General features: G+C 33.3%; 1 protein-coding gene across 13 annotated transcripts in view; it reads left to right on the top strand.

Moving 5' to 3' along the window:
- The window catches only part of Rab3-GEF (Rab3 GDP-GTP exchange factor), a 176712-nt gene that overhangs the window by 27852 nt on the left and 132916 nt on the right, over positions 1–15944 (top strand). For all 13 annotated transcript variants that reach the window (XR_015043574.1, XR_015043573.1, XM_085825652.1 and 10 more), the window contains exons 3-4: positions 762–842; positions 8813–9663. Coding sequence is in view for 11 of the 13 variants with exons in the window: in XM_085825652.1 (XP_085681778.1) it covers positions 9011–9663 (653 nt within the window). In the remaining 2 variants the exon portion in view is untranslated. The remainder of the gene's footprint in view (positions 1–761; positions 843–8812; positions 9664–15944) is intronic.

The following is a 15944-nucleotide window of genomic DNA, read 5'->3' as shown; positions in this document are numbered from 1 at the left end:
TTAAGAAACATGAAATTATATTTTACGCTACAATCATTTTTTCTTTTGTAGGCATTCAGAAGATATTAGTAAACTGCTGTAAATCTTATATATTGTTCAAATATTGTACTAAAGACTGTGTTCAATTTTTACTTCTTTTATGAAAACAAAAGTCATTTTCTGTCTTTTGTTTATTAAACTTTTGTATTAATAGAGGTCTGTCATAGAGGCAAAGTAACATTAAACTATGTTTCAAGAAATACTAATATGTATTTATTGGAGTTAGCTACTGTGATTTTTTTCGTAGTTGCCTTCAAATTTTTCCCAGCATTATATGTCTTATGTTTCCTTTTCTCGCCTTTGTCCATTACATGTGTTTAAAATAAATTCAAGTGATTTATCACTAATGAAATGCTATTAAATACCACAAAGCCAATTTATAAACCAGTTATTTTAGAGGATTTATACAAGGAAACTTTTTAATATTTTTCTATTTTTTTTTAATTGTAATAACATACAATAGGATTGCCATTGAAATTAAATCATCCTTACTCTCTCTTTTTTATTTATTTATTTTTTATTGCATTTGTGGTATTCAGTACTGTAATACCAGCATAGGGAATATGTGCTTTAAAAACACTTCATTAAATCTAAAGAAATTGTATGCAATGCATATTCTATTTTGAATTATTATAATGCCGTATATAATTATAATTATTTATAATAAGGTATAATATAATTGTTAAGGTCTTTATAAATTGAAATTTCTTCTTATTTTTTAGAAATGCCCAAAAGACATCTACATGCGAAAACTTTTATTGAAGATCTGCTGTATTTTTATCTGATAGCTATGTTTTAGAACGGTAAGATGACAGTAACTTTGAGCACACTGAGTAAATTATAATTTAGCACATTTGAAATAATATAAATATTTAAACAAAAATTGCTGCTGAAAAGCTGTGAAAAACTATTATTTAAATAATGTTATGATGTCATTTTTTTTATGACAAATCCCATCCATGAAATAAAAATATATTTGTAGAAAAATACAGAAAGTTTAAAAAGTAAATGAGATTTTTTTAAATTTCATATTAGTTTATTTTTTAGTTATTCTCTCAAAAAGATTTTTATAAATATGTGTTGCATAATATATATATCATAATTACAAAACATTTTTTCTAAAAACAAAATATAATCATGCCTTGTATTTTCATGGATTAAACTGCTGAAAAATTATCAGTAAAGACATAAAGTAAGAAATTTAGAACTAATTTTTCACAAAGACCAAAAATTGAAATTCATAATTAATAAATTTCAAATAATCCTATAAATGCAATAAAGAATTTTAAAAAATGTTATAAAAAATAAATGTTTATTTTAATAGTTGGATACCTATTTTGGATTGCATCAACCAACATTATGAAAACTACTTAAATGAAGAACAGAGCACTGGAAAGTTTTGGTTTAACATTTTTTTTTAAAATTCTTTATTGAATTTATAGAAGTGAATGCCTATTATTATGTGCATTAATCAAAAATTTAAATCATTTACACTTAATCGAATTTTTTACAGTTACCAAATTACAATTTTTAAATAAGAAACCTCTTGAAAATACTTATAATGTATTTTTTTAGCATTTGAAAACTTATAAATTACTTACATGAATATTCTTTCTGCAATTTAAGAGAAATTACAAATAAAGATGCTAGTAAATCTTAAAAGAATATCAATGAATGGCATTTAAAGAGGAAAAAAAGCAACCGCAAATTATCCTCATTTATTTATTAACCAGGTCCTCAATTTAAATTCAAAATGACGTCATCGCAAATTTTGAAATTAAATATCTGAGTGAAACTTTTGTGTTTTTGGTACTTTTCCGTTTTGCCGGCGCAAACGATAAAGTCGCCAATAATGGTACAACTGATGCTAAACGGAATATCTTCGCTGGTAACCTTTATGCCTCATTTACAAAACAAGTCGCAGCCATTTCTTACCAGATTGATTGTTTCTTTCAATACTGGCATACAATTACATAGAATATTTACAAAGATAATTAAATTTTATGTCCTAAGATCTTCGCGGTAATTAAGTCAATTAGGATGCAATCACACTGCTCACCCGAAGGCGAAAATATAGAAAAGTCAAAATCAAGGGTTAAATTCATAATTTCTAATAAGAATGCACTAGCGAAGTAAAGCACTACGGTTTTACATAATTTCTGAGCAAGCTATTTGTACAAATTGAAATAAACTTGTATTCCAAATTAAGATTTAACTTGAAATTAATGTAGATAATTACTGAGAGAATAATATTTTTGTAGCGTAGTTTACGTGAGATGAGATCACTTGGGGTCACGTGATACGAACCGGCGAATCAGGATGTTGAACCATGATAGCATAGTAAATTCTTAAATTAATGTCTTTTTACAAATTTATTGTCTTTATTTATTGGCTTTTTACAAAATTATAAACTATATTAAAATGTTTATGCCTTCAAAATAAAAAATTCTTAGAACTAGCATTTGTTAACATTTTTTATGTGTATACTATATGTTGTCGCCAACAAAGTCTGCTTGGAGTGATTTGCGCCGGCGAAACGGAAAAGTACCGTTTTTTTTTTTTTTTTTTTTTTTTATTTTTATTTATTTATTTATTTTATTAAATTTTTCATCCAATAAGTATAGGAGCTGGAGGAACCAGCTGAAAAAATAAAGGTTAGGTAAGGATTTTGGGGAAGTTTGGTATGTGTGTTTTTGTGTACACAAAATTATTCAAAACCGTCTGGCAAAATTTTAAAGACAAGTAAAGGTGGCTGAAATAAGCAGATTTTGTTATCTGTGCATGTGAAAATTGTATATTAAGGTATTATAGAGCATTGTTGAATGGCCTTCTGCTGCTATAAGTGATTGTTTCCCGTGTGAATTCTGAGGGGTATATGTAGTGAAATAATGTGCCAAATGTGATAATATCCAAAATGTAATGATAGAATAGTTTTACAGGGCCAAATATGCAGATGGAAATGTGTGATCTAAAAGAGAAATATGAAATTAAAATGACTTACCCCAAAGGATGAGACTTCAAATAACACAAATCAGTTAATATTTATTATATCTTTCACATCATTAAATTTTGAATAAGTATTAGCGTAAACTAAGCAATTTTCGGCCAGACAAACGAATATCAGTACTACAATTTTGAATCTGAACCTCTCGTACAAGTAAAGGCCCGTTTCTACTGCTGCGTATGCATTGCGGTGTCTATGCGTTTCTCCAATCAGCGTGCGAATTCACTTTGATTGATGTCTGCAATCCGGTCATCACTGCACATTGACCTAATTCCAAAAATGTATCCTATATCTAATTCCAAAAATGTATTAATCTTAAGAAATTTATGAAAATGCATAAGTGAATAATAGGTTAAATAAATTTTTGGTATTATATATTTATTCATGGATTTTCATACTTGCACTTGATTTACATATGCTCTCAGAATTTAAATGATATTGTAGATTAGTTTGCAGCAATAATTAATCATTTATTTGTTTGCATAAAATTTCATTTAAATTTAATTAACTTTAAATTTGCTTTTTACGAATAGAGAATGTTTGTTAGATTCAAATTTCATTCCTTGCAGCAATGGCGCAAGAGAATTATTTAAATTTAATTTAACTTTACTATTTATTCTTTTGAAACCTTTTACATATATATATATATATATATATATTCATTTCACTTTTATGTGAATGTACATGCATGTGCTCAGACTTTGGGATGTTTATGGCTCTAAACTTTCATTACCATGAGACAGTATTAATGCCCTAAACATTTTTTTAACAAAAATTTACTATAATAATTGCTTTTAAATTCAGTCCTCTCCAGCAGAAGCGCAGGAATTAATTAATTAAATATTTCCATTTTCTTTACCTAATGTGTGTATATATAAAGAAAAAAAAGCTTATTTTTATAACTACTATAAAAAGAGATATGAATTAAAAATAATATTTTATGGATTATGCATAAAATATAACTGCCCATAGTGCATTTTAAAACAAATGAGATTTTTAATAAATTATCCAGCTATGACCCTGAAGTCAGCGGTATACAAGCATAGCAACTTTTGTGTAAATATTGAGAACCTTTCTTTACAGTTGCTCTGTATTTTTAAAGTACCGACTCTTTTTTAATTCGTTTAACTTTTTTATTTATTTATTTGTTTATTTTTTCAGTAACAGTACATTTTAGTTGGATTCCGGATTATCGATTTTTCCGGATTATAGATCATCAGTTTAAATCTGGTAAGATGGCATGCAGAAATTATAAAATTAAAAATATGAAACTGTAATTTATAAAATAATGAGCAATTATGATCTGAAGGGTATCAAAATTTACAAAAAAAGAAGCTTACTATTTATTTGTTTACTTTATTAAACATTTCTTTCAACGCGCGCATGCGTACCTTAAGAATAGCCAAAATTAGAAAATTGCAACCAGAAAACTATTTGATTTGTATTCGTGATATTTATAATGACGATGAATTTGATTTAAATCATATCATCATCGAGATTAAATACTACATTTAGTAAGGAATTATAAGCTAAATAAAATAAAAACATCTGCCCTGAAGATAACAATAGTGGTGACAGATCAACTTCCAGTTCATAGCGCGCTGTGACCCCCCCCCCTCCCCCGGCGTAGAGCAGCATGAAAGTGATAAACAGATTTCGGAACAGTTACATAAACAAAGGATATACCTTTATCCATTTTTTGTAGCAGTTCGTTTTTTGTTTGATGGACATCGAATCATACTTTCGTTTTCTAGATCCTTTGGGAGCTCCAGCATCGGAAATTCTATTTGACATAATCGAAAGTTCAAGCTTACTTTTATAAAATTGCTCTTACAGTCTGCAAAAAATAATAAGCCGGATCCAATTCGAAGATTAAGGAACAACGTTATCATCAACATTAACTGAAATAGATAATTAGATCATTTTAGCTTATACCGTCCGTTATACATTAAACGCGCATGCTAAAACGTATTCTGCACTTGCACAGACGCATATGCGCAGTCGTAAATGTCTTGCACGCAGGCTTAAAATTCCTATGAGCATTCGTCAACGCAGCGCATGTGCAGAAAGATTTTAGCTTTGAGGTCCGGATTATGGGTGTCCGAATTAACAACTTTTGATTGTATATTATTTCATTAATATTTAAGGCTTCTAGAAACGCAAAGAAATTTTTTAAATTTACTTCAGCTTCTATGCAATTAGTGATGTTCATAATATGCATTTTAATCTTACTTATCTGAAAATGGCTAACATACTTTACTTTTGCAGTTCATAAGCAGAAATAAAAGTTTCCAATAACATGAAATTTAGTAAACAAAACTTTTCTGCATTTTACGTCAGGATCCATATCAATCCAAAACAAACAATACTCGCTTAGCGGGAAAAATTCAAATGTTCAGCATCGTAACTCAACTGGTTGTTTGGCACCAAAATATTATAGTGACACCTAGCGGCGGAAAATGAAAATAATCTACGGATATGCAGCAGTGGAAATGTTTGTACGGATGTCGTAGGCGTGTCTTCAATTGACGCAATGCATTCGTATGCAGAAATGGAAACGGGCCTTTATGCATTGTATTCCAATCAAGGTAGATCTCACTCCATCAACGTGAAACAAAGTCTCAGTGAAAAACAACAGTCAAAATATAATGGCAGAAATTGAGTTAGCTCGCTATACCAATATATTTTTCGAAGAAGAACAAGGCGAATTCTTAAATCATCAGGAAAGATGAACGTGCACACGAACACTTCTCGAAGTTTTTAAGTTGTAGAACATCATTAATTTTCGGCAGGTGTTAGGTATATGGATTTATTTAATTGGATCTTCAATTCTAATTTCTTTACTAGAAGGAACCGCATGGCTCTACAACCAGCAATGGAGATGGCAGTCAAAAACGTGAAGAAAGAAGAAAAATGGCACACGCATCAGCCGGGGTGAGGACAGCCAAAGCCGTCCTACACCTTCGGACACCAGCAGCAGAATGATGGAGAAACCGGTTGTAGCCGTCAATTTCGCCTTGTCGTTCGACGGTCGCAGTTAGTACACCTGACGCTGAATAAATGCGGAGACTTCCCTGCACAGTATGCATCACTACATGAATGGGAAATTTGACAACATGCTTTTTATATGTGATGCTGCAGCTACCTAAAGGAAGTAGAGGATGATTCCCCAGTACCTTTGAGTATCTGCTTCATTCCTGTATAATTTGTGCAGCATTTGAGAGAAACTTGCAAATCAGTGTCCTCATGAGTTATAAATTTCATGCAAAATAATACTTTGAAAGTAAAATTTAAAAGCAATGTTGTAACAAGATATTTGTATGTGCACAAGACAAATTAAAATAATGTGAATTTATTATGATACTTTATCTGCACACTCACTCAAAATTTGCAAACTTGTTGCCATCTTTGCAAAGAAACATTTATTTTGGTATCTTTACATCTATTTCAATGAGGCATCCAATGTCATGTATTCTTTTATATTCTCTATTTTTTCCCTAGAAGACATGCACACTTCTTGGAAACTCTTTGCTTGAATTTTTGAATTGCATTTCCATAAAATTCTGTCACTTAAATATGGTTTCACAGAAAGCAAATTTTCTCTTTTTTGTTTTGCAAAAGTCTATACTTCTGAAGAAATGCAACACTCTTTTCATCAGCTAGCAAACTTGATGGTGGTCTCATTACAGCAGAAACAAATGTACTTAGTGCAAAAAGAAATACTAATCATAAAAATTACCATTGAATTATAAAAGGGCAAATCCATATGTACTCAAACACATGTATTAAATACTTGTGTACATATCATGTACACATATTTGGGTTGCCACACGAATGTTTTGACAACATCTTGGGTTGTCACATAAATACATTTGGGTGACATGGTGCATTGCCTCATCAGTACTTTTTTTGCAGTTTCAATGGTGCAGCTTAGAAAGTATCTGTGGGTGCACGGCAGCAGATAGCGCTTTTGACTCCATGTAATTATTAGAACATTTGTGAGCTTGTGTAATGTTTACTGCATTTTTGAATTCAAGATATATTTATTACAATTACGAGAAGCTCTTTACAAATATATATAATTCATGGATAGCATAGAACAGTTATTGAAATGAATTACAGTCCTTGTGATGTGAGGAACCTGTTAACGAGGATCTCTCTAGTTGAGAGTTCAAGAGCATTCTGGCATGTTGTTCAGTTGGAAAATATCTACAGACTGAATTAACCACACCTCATTAATTTTTCAGTAGTATTTTACATGCTTTGATTTGTTATACAGTCAAAAGTCGTTAATCCGGACTCGTCGGGACTTCGGTGATTCCGGATTATAGATCATCAGTTTAAATCTAAGATGGCATGCAGAAATTCTAAAATTAAAAATATGAAACCGTAATTAATGAAATAAAGAACAATTATGATCCAAAGGGTATAAAAATTTACAAAAAAAAAAAAAAAGCTTAATATTTATTTGTTTACTTTATTAAACATTTCTTTAAAAGTAAGTTGTTTAAGTTGCTTCATTTTATGTGATAATACTTTCTCTTTAATTCTATAAACAGACATAATTTCTTGTTCAGTTACAAAGTTCCGCTGTTCAAGTCCCGTTAATTGCTGTGCCGAGAATACCGACTAACTTGTCAATCGAAATTTTTTCGTTTTCACTAACCTCTCTGTCACATTCTTCATGTCTTTATCGATTTTTTGCAGCAATTCCACTTTTTGTGTGATGGACATCGAAACACACTTTCATTTTGTACGATCCTTTGGTAGCTCCAGAATTGGAAATTCTATTTGACATAATCAAAAGTTCAAGTTTACTTTTATAATATTGCTCTTACAGTCTGCAAAAAATAATAAGCCGGATCCAATTCGAAAATTAAGGAACAACGCAATCATCAACATTAACTGAAATAGATAATTAGATAATTTTAGCTTATACCGTCCGTTATACATAAAACGCGCACGCGAAAACGTATTCTGCGCTTGTACACACGCATATGCGCAGACGTAAAAGGTCTTACGTGCACGCGTAAACGTCTATGCGCATGTGTCAACGCGGTGCATGCGCAGAAAGTTTTTAGCTTTGAGGTCCGGATTATGGGTGTCCGAATTAACGACTTTTGACTGTATCTGGAACGATATCAGAGGAAAAACAAGATCATTGATTCATCAGCCCTCTTGAAATCAAGAGGCTTTGCGAACAGACACCGTGCAGAATGCTAAAATTTGTTGTGAAGTTACGTGTCTTGTACTGTCAACTGGAATGAATTATTGCATCTGAGATGTTAGATTATGTCGTGTGACGCATCGTAAATGTCGAAAACAATGACATACGGGGACTGCACACATGATTTTCTCATCTCTCTGTGGTCTGCCACATACCGTTATTATTATTGTATTATTTATAAAAAATTATTTTTCAGAGAGCCATTCTGCTTATAAAAAAGAACTGTAATCTTATAATATCAGAATATGTTTAAAAAAGCATCTTACCCCATTTCATTTTATTTTCAAGTATCTATACTTCTAATTCTTTCAAAAAAATTTCTTTACTTTTTAAAAGCTCCTGTAACATTCAATTAGCAGGAAGCATATTACCTCTTCCATCAATGTTTATATTTATTAATTTATTGCATTAATAATATGAATATTATAATCAAATACTAAAATACCACTACTTTTAAATGTTTGATTTCTGAACTAAAGATATTTAATTAGATTATTCTTTTGTTAATATGTGCTGATAATAATGACTTTTTCTCCCCTCAGCTTAAATGCTGTTGTTATGGAGTTGGAAAAGTGGGAGACTAGTTACCACAGTTGGAGGATGGAATTTTCTAGAAATGGTCAAGAAAATTATTCCATATATATTTGTAGATAATTTTAAACAAAATGTTATTTTTTCTCAATACCTGACTGTGCAGTGTTGTTTAGCCACTGCTGCTTCCTTTTTACATCTATCAAGAAATGTCAGATGCTCTAAAGAAATATTTTTGTCCTCGACTGCTGGACTATATTGTTTTTGTGGGAGCTCGGCAACCAAGTCGCAACCATGCGGTTCAGCCTCCAGAACTCTTACGCAGGTATCCAGCCGAAGACCACAAAGATTTTCCTCTCAGTCCTGATGTTGTATATTTTTGTCAACCAGAGGGGTGTGTCTGTATAGGGCCAAAACGTGTCAGCCTCAGGGAATCAAACTCATTTGTATTTGCTCTGACAGAAAAAGATACAAGTCGAGTGCGATATGGTATCTGTGTTAACTTCTATAGAGCCATTGAGAGACGACCATCAACTAAAGAAAAAGCAAGGGATCGTGCAAAAAAGAAAGCTGGGAAACATAAAGAAAGTGATTTTAGTGTGACACATGATAAGTATCTGGACCCTCAACGAGATTATTCATCTAAGAGCCATCAAGATGATTCTGATGGTGATTCAAAATCATCATCTCCAATCAGTCATCAGCGCATAAGAAGTCACTCTCTTACATCACTTTGTATCATTAGTCATCATCCATTTTTTTCTACTTTTCGTGAATGTCTTGTCATTTTAAGAAAACTTATAGATGTCTGCAATGAAAGAAACTTATCAAGAAGATTTGGTGGCTCCAAACAAAGTAGTAGGTATGTATTTGTTTTAATAAAAAGTTACATGTTTGAATTATATTAAGAATTTGTAATGCTTTCTACCATTAGATTTGTTTTGATGTGTGGACTGTTTACATCTGCTTGGGAGTTGTGTTTAAATTACACTACCATGCAGGTATCAAATGAATATATGATGTTGCATGATGAAATTAATATGTATACTGAACTGATGTTCTGCAGGATTCTTATAAAAATATTAAAACTTTTATTATTAGTAATTTTATTTTACCCTGCTTGACATTGAAAATGCAACCCCAAGAAGGAGTGGTCATAAATTATGCAAATTTTAGAGTAGATGCACGTCACTGAGTTATGCAAATGATGTGAAATAAGATATAAGGGAAGGAACGTGCAAAATGGGCAATATTTGTGTCGTTATTTCTGCCAGACGAATTATTGAAAAAGTTGATTTTTGTCCCGGATGATACGATTAATAGGAGAGAATGCCAGGCCGCCATCAATGAAGGCACTTCCAGCAGATAGACGATTTTACGAGGGGTACGGTGATCAGACTGAGAAGGGCGGGTTGGTCCTTTCGTCAAATTGCAGCTGATACCCACATGGATGCGAGCACGGTGAATCTGCTATGATGAACATGATTGGAACAAGGAAATGTAGGAAGAATGAGGGGTGCAGGTGCAGCCAGAGTGACGTCAGCATGCGTGGATCGACGCATCCGCCGACAAACTGTGGCAGTCCCACAAGTCACTTGTACCGTGATTCTGCAGCATCTGCAAGATACCGTGAATGTTTCCGTGTCGACCAGAACCATTTCTCACCAATTGGTTGAACATGGTCTGCACTCACGGCGTCCGTTAAGACCCACAAAATATCCGGATTAAAAAAAAAAAGTGACATCACTCAACCATCTCAAAAAATAACAAAGCTCAGAAAGTACAACAATGTGAAGCATGCACTTGAAAGAAGAGTTGAGTTAATCGTCTGCTTTTTTACCTCGATGCGGATTGGAGGGGGAAAAAACTCTTATCATGATGTCAATAATTTGGTACTTCCATTATGACTCACTTTTATTCGGTAATTATGACATCATCATCCAGTAAGTATTTTTTCTTTGATATTTACTCCATGTTGCAGTTTCTGGAACCTATAAACTAAATATTTATATTTTGAAATGCAATGCGAATTTCAGGAGTCGGCAGATTTCAGGTCGGATGATTTTCAGTATTTGACTATATTAGCTAACTTTTGACTATTATTTTTATAGCTAATGTTTTTACTTATTCTAGATTTTAAGAATTACTTGTTGACGTTGCTCTGGCCATTTTGGAGCAGATTTTTTTTTCCTGGAATGGATCTTATTTATTTTTATTTTTTAATTATTGACCTTAAAATATGTTTTAAAAATTTCTTCCATAAATAAGTTTAAAAAAGTGGTTGATCATGTAGAATTGTGGTCAGCTTAGTGAAGTTTTATATTATCATTCAATTTTTTGCTTTTTATGGCCTGCCGAACATGAAGAAAAAACTAGTTTTCTTATAATTTACTTCTTTTATAGGTATGTGTGTGTGTATGCATGCGCATGTATACACATACAATATAATGACATTGTTACAAAATGCCTAGCTGCTTTAAAATAGCTTTCTTGCAAAGTGGATTTAGGGTTTCCAGGAAATGGCAAGGAAAGCCAGGGTTACCAGATTTGGTGACAAAATTCGCAATATGCCATAAATGGAGCGAGAACATTCTAGAACAGCGGTCATCAACCCTTAGAACTTCACGGACCACTACATATATAATTTTATATTTGGTGAACCATTAATATGAATTAAAAAGAAGGTGAATACATTTATACAATAATAATCAGCAAACTACACATATTTCACTCACATTGAAAAATTACGTGAAAAGTACAAAAATCTTACCTTCTTGTACAGAATACTTCACATTTCCATATCGCTGAAAAGGAACTTCACAAAAAGCAAGAACAAATTGGCAAATGGAAAGCAATCAATAAACTGATAGTATTATGCCACCAATTTTTAATTATTGTAAACATAATAACCATTGCTTACTCAGCAATGGCATCATCGATCAACAGTTAGACAAAACAAAAACGGAACCTTCCAGTGATACAATTATGAACAAGATTGATTCTCATAAAAATCCATCAATTTGCCTATTGACACGGTAAAATAAATGTGTTATTAACGACTACAATAGCATATGTTTGCAATTCAAAAGGAAAGAGAATTCCAGTTCACGCTAATATTGATAACAGCAGCATATCCATGGATGCCAACTCTCACTTTCAAATGTCACTAGATACACCTGCAAAAGTCACTAATTTCAGAAAGAATTTGCTAAAAGTAGTAGCTAAGATTTAAAAAAAAAAAAGTATAATCCATATTCCATCATAGGTTTTTGTTACTTGTCATTTTTTAAACTTAATCTTCATAAAAATATAAATAATGTCCCAATTTTTCTGCGGGCCAGCAAAAAGTTATCATGGACCACCGGTTGGCAACCGCTGTTCTAGAACAAATTCTTACCAGTTTTCCCCAGAATGTTCTCAAAGACAGGTCAAAAGCTATAATTACCTTGCCTATACGTGGAGTAGCAGTGTATCGTGGAGAGTATCTGCGGATGTTGAGTTCAGTAGTAGTGTTTTGAGCTCAAAAATTAGCTTGAGAGTAATCGAACCCAATCAGGAGCTGTACTTTAGTGCTAAGCTGTCTTCACCGGTATAGCCTGATTGGCTGACGAGAAGAATGAGATTTGCATTGCGTCATATCTTAATTCTCGCTCAGGCACGAAAGTACGAAAGTCATTATTTTTCAGTTGCAAAAGTGTGGTGCACCGCTACAACTGAGGGCTGCTCCATGATGGAACATTGCACGGGCATTTCTTTATGTTCAGTGGCAAACCTCCTGAGCCCAAAAGCCTTTCATAGGCACGGCTGTGGAGGGGTCAAGGGTTTAGCTACTGCTCGGACCTCAAAGCAGACATGACGGATTCATTTGTGCTTTTTGCTGAGTTCTTCAGTGGAGAGGTGCATTCCTTTCCTTTCATATTCTGGCTTTTGCAAGCGGCATTCAGCCTGCCTTTCCTTTGCAGTGTTAAGTCTGTGGCCAGGTATGAGATACCAGCCATTGGTTGAAGGCTGTGTTGCTGATTGTTTCAGCCTGTGCATTGTAGTTTTTCTATGGCTGTAAACATGTCTTTGGAACTCTCCTTTGTAATGCTGATAAGTGAAGTGTATTTTGATTCCTCATCAAGTGTTGTCATCAATCACTCCAAATCCTTGAACCTGTAGAACACAACTAATGGTGTCGGAAGTGGGATTTGCAAGTGAATGCCAGTGACCCACCTACAGAAAAAAACCAGGGCACAGGAAATGAAGTTGATGGACTTCTTAGCAGCTGTAAAAGCCAGACTGGAAGAGATGAAAGCTGTACGAGAAGAGATGAAAGCTGGATATGAAGAGATGAAGGCTGCATGAGAAAAATAAGGGAAATAAAAGCTGGCCAAGAAAAGCTATGAGAGCAAGTCCAACAGATGAAAGTGGAGCTTACAGAAGAAACTGGAGCCATAAAAGATGGGGAAATGTCAGAATCGACATCTGAAGGAATGAAGGAAGTAGCTAGTGAAGTGTCTCAGGAAGATCAAGAAATGATGGATGAAACATCTGATGGGATTAAAGAAAAAGAATGAAAGCATGAAGAAATAGAAGACAGGAAAGAAGCTTTTGATTCTCAGGTGCCTGATGTAGACATGGAAGAAAGTAAAAATGTGACTGCTAAATTGGTAGATTAATTTTAATAATTTTTTTTAATAATCAAACTAAAAGATTTTGAAAAAGTGAAGTAAATATGGTAACCTCCTGTCTGTCAAACAATAGCTAGCAGTTATGCAATTTAAATATGAGTAATATGAGCAAAATTGTTTGGTAAATTTTGAATTTTAAATTTTAGAAATATGAACAACTGAGGGGTCAGCACGATAATGCCAACTCATAAGGGGAAATCAGCTTATCTCTGTACAGAAGAATCTCAGAATGAGAATTAGCTTTTATGTATAGAAGTTAAAAAATAATTTATTTTTTAAAAGATTATATAAGAAAATATGTTGGGCCAATTAATGGTGATAATATATTAAAAGAGAACAAATATTTTAAGTGTAAGATGTATACCAAACTTTTGTTACTAAAGCAAAATAATGTAAGAAATGATGTAAATAATTAAAGAATGATAAAAATAAGAATATATTAATTACCCTTTGCTTAATCTTTCAAACAGAATTTTTCAAGGGGTTAGTATTTAAAACATTAAACCAGGATGATAATATGTATGTAGTGTGCCCACTGAAGTCCAGTACCATCCATTTAACTGCCAAATGGCTGCAGCTGTAATGATAAAAGTGGTTTCTAGGTATGGTAAAGTGGCTATGTGCTACTAAATGAGAATGCTTACAGCGCCACCTGGTAGAAAATAGTAAAATTAGCATTTCTATCTCGAAAGCGGTACAAGCACAGTGCCTAACTTGTAATTCATAATCAAGTGAACTGTGGTTCAAACCCTGCAGAGTGCATCTTTGTGCTGATTGTCTTTACAAACAGAGTAGACAATATGCAGATTGTGCACAATTGTGTTGCAAAATACATCAATTCAATACAACTTGAGCTTGGTGTGCGAAATTTGTGCATTATGCAAATGGTGTATGAAACGTTGCACATGTTCACCTGAGACAGCTATAAAAGAGTTATCTCCTCACTCATGGTCGTAGAGTAATTTTCAAAAATGATTATTGTGACATGTTTCTACTTTATGATGAATGTGAGGCAAGGCATGATTGGCAGTGCTGTTATATTGGCAACTTTTTCCTTCAGGGCCCCATTCTTCACACAAAGCCATCCTACAGGTTGTAAAACGTTTGAGGAGACAGGCTGCGTGATTAGCCAACTTCGACCCAGCAGACCAGCTAAGGTAATGCAGAAAGAACAGCTGGAAGATATATTATCATATGCCATCACGTATCCGAACAGCAGCACAAAAGCAATAAGTGAAAATTGTGCCATTTCAAAAAGTTGTATTTGGAAATTCCTAAACAAATTAGGTCCTCATCCATACTGACCAACACTCATCAGGCTTTACTGAACAGAGATGTCAAGAGATGTTTTGCATGCTGCAACTTCTTCATGAACCGGATCAAGGTCCAGCCAACCTTCTTAGCAGATATAGCATGGACAGATGAGACATGTTATTTGCAAAATTAAATTTACAATAGGTTGAATACCTATTGTCACATTAGCGTGTTTCTCTTCTAGTCTTGTCTAGGTTGAATACCTGTTACTAGGTGCTGGAAAACCTGTCATGTTCTGCCGATGTTCGACATCAAATACGGTTTTTGATTAATGTTTGGTATTGAATTTGCATTAACAGGCTAATCGGCCTACTATTTTTCCAGGGTACATTAACAGCTGCACAATATTTAGAACTTCTGCAGGACATAATACCCAGTTTTGTTGAGGGTCTGCCATTGTTTCATCTCCAGAATGGATGGTTCCAATACGATGGTGCACCTGTCCACTAGACATCACCAGTGAAGCAGTACCAGATAGAGGAATCCAGAGAATGAATAATTAGGTATGGTGATTTCAAATAGTGGTCTGCACATTCAACTGACCTCACTCCAATGGACTTACCTCAAACAGCAGGCATATGTGATTCCTCTGCTAAGACTGCAGGACCTTCAATGGCATGTTACAAAAGCTTGTGCAAATGTATCACATGCTCTGCTACAACATGTGCAATGAAGTTCTAACAAGTGTCCAGATGTGCATTTCAGCTTCCATATGTCCAGATGTGCTTTTAGGAGAGAAGTTTCAACATCGAAAAAAAGTTATCTTGTGATAACTAGTTTTTTCTTTCTAAGATCATTTTGTCATGTCATAGTGTAGGAAATCATGAATAAACAAATGCAAGTTTAAGACATCCTATTCTGTATTCATGTCTCCGAGATATCTTTGCATAGTAAATTCGTTGCTACAGTACAAGTTTGTAATTCACATTTTCCTCCTATCTGATACTGTTTTTGATATATGAATACTAACTCCTCTATTTTCCACCGGGTGGCACTGTAAGTAGTCTCAACTAGTAACACATAGCCACCTTACTATACCTAGAAACCATTGTTATGACTATAGTTGCAGCCATTCTGCGGTTAACCAGGTGGTACTGGACTTTAGTGGGCATCCTGTATATGCATAAATCAAACTAAACTCGGTGGTGCAACAGCC

Source organism: Stegodyphus dumicola, chromosome 10 (assembly GCF_044657685.1).
Source record: "Stegodyphus dumicola isolate Sdum_Otavi_A_Nest chromosome 10, ASM4465768v1".
NCBI lineage: Eukaryota > Metazoa > Arthropoda > Arachnida > Araneae > Eresidae > Stegodyphus > Stegodyphus dumicola.
This window is presented reverse-complemented; position numbering and strand designations above follow the sequence as displayed.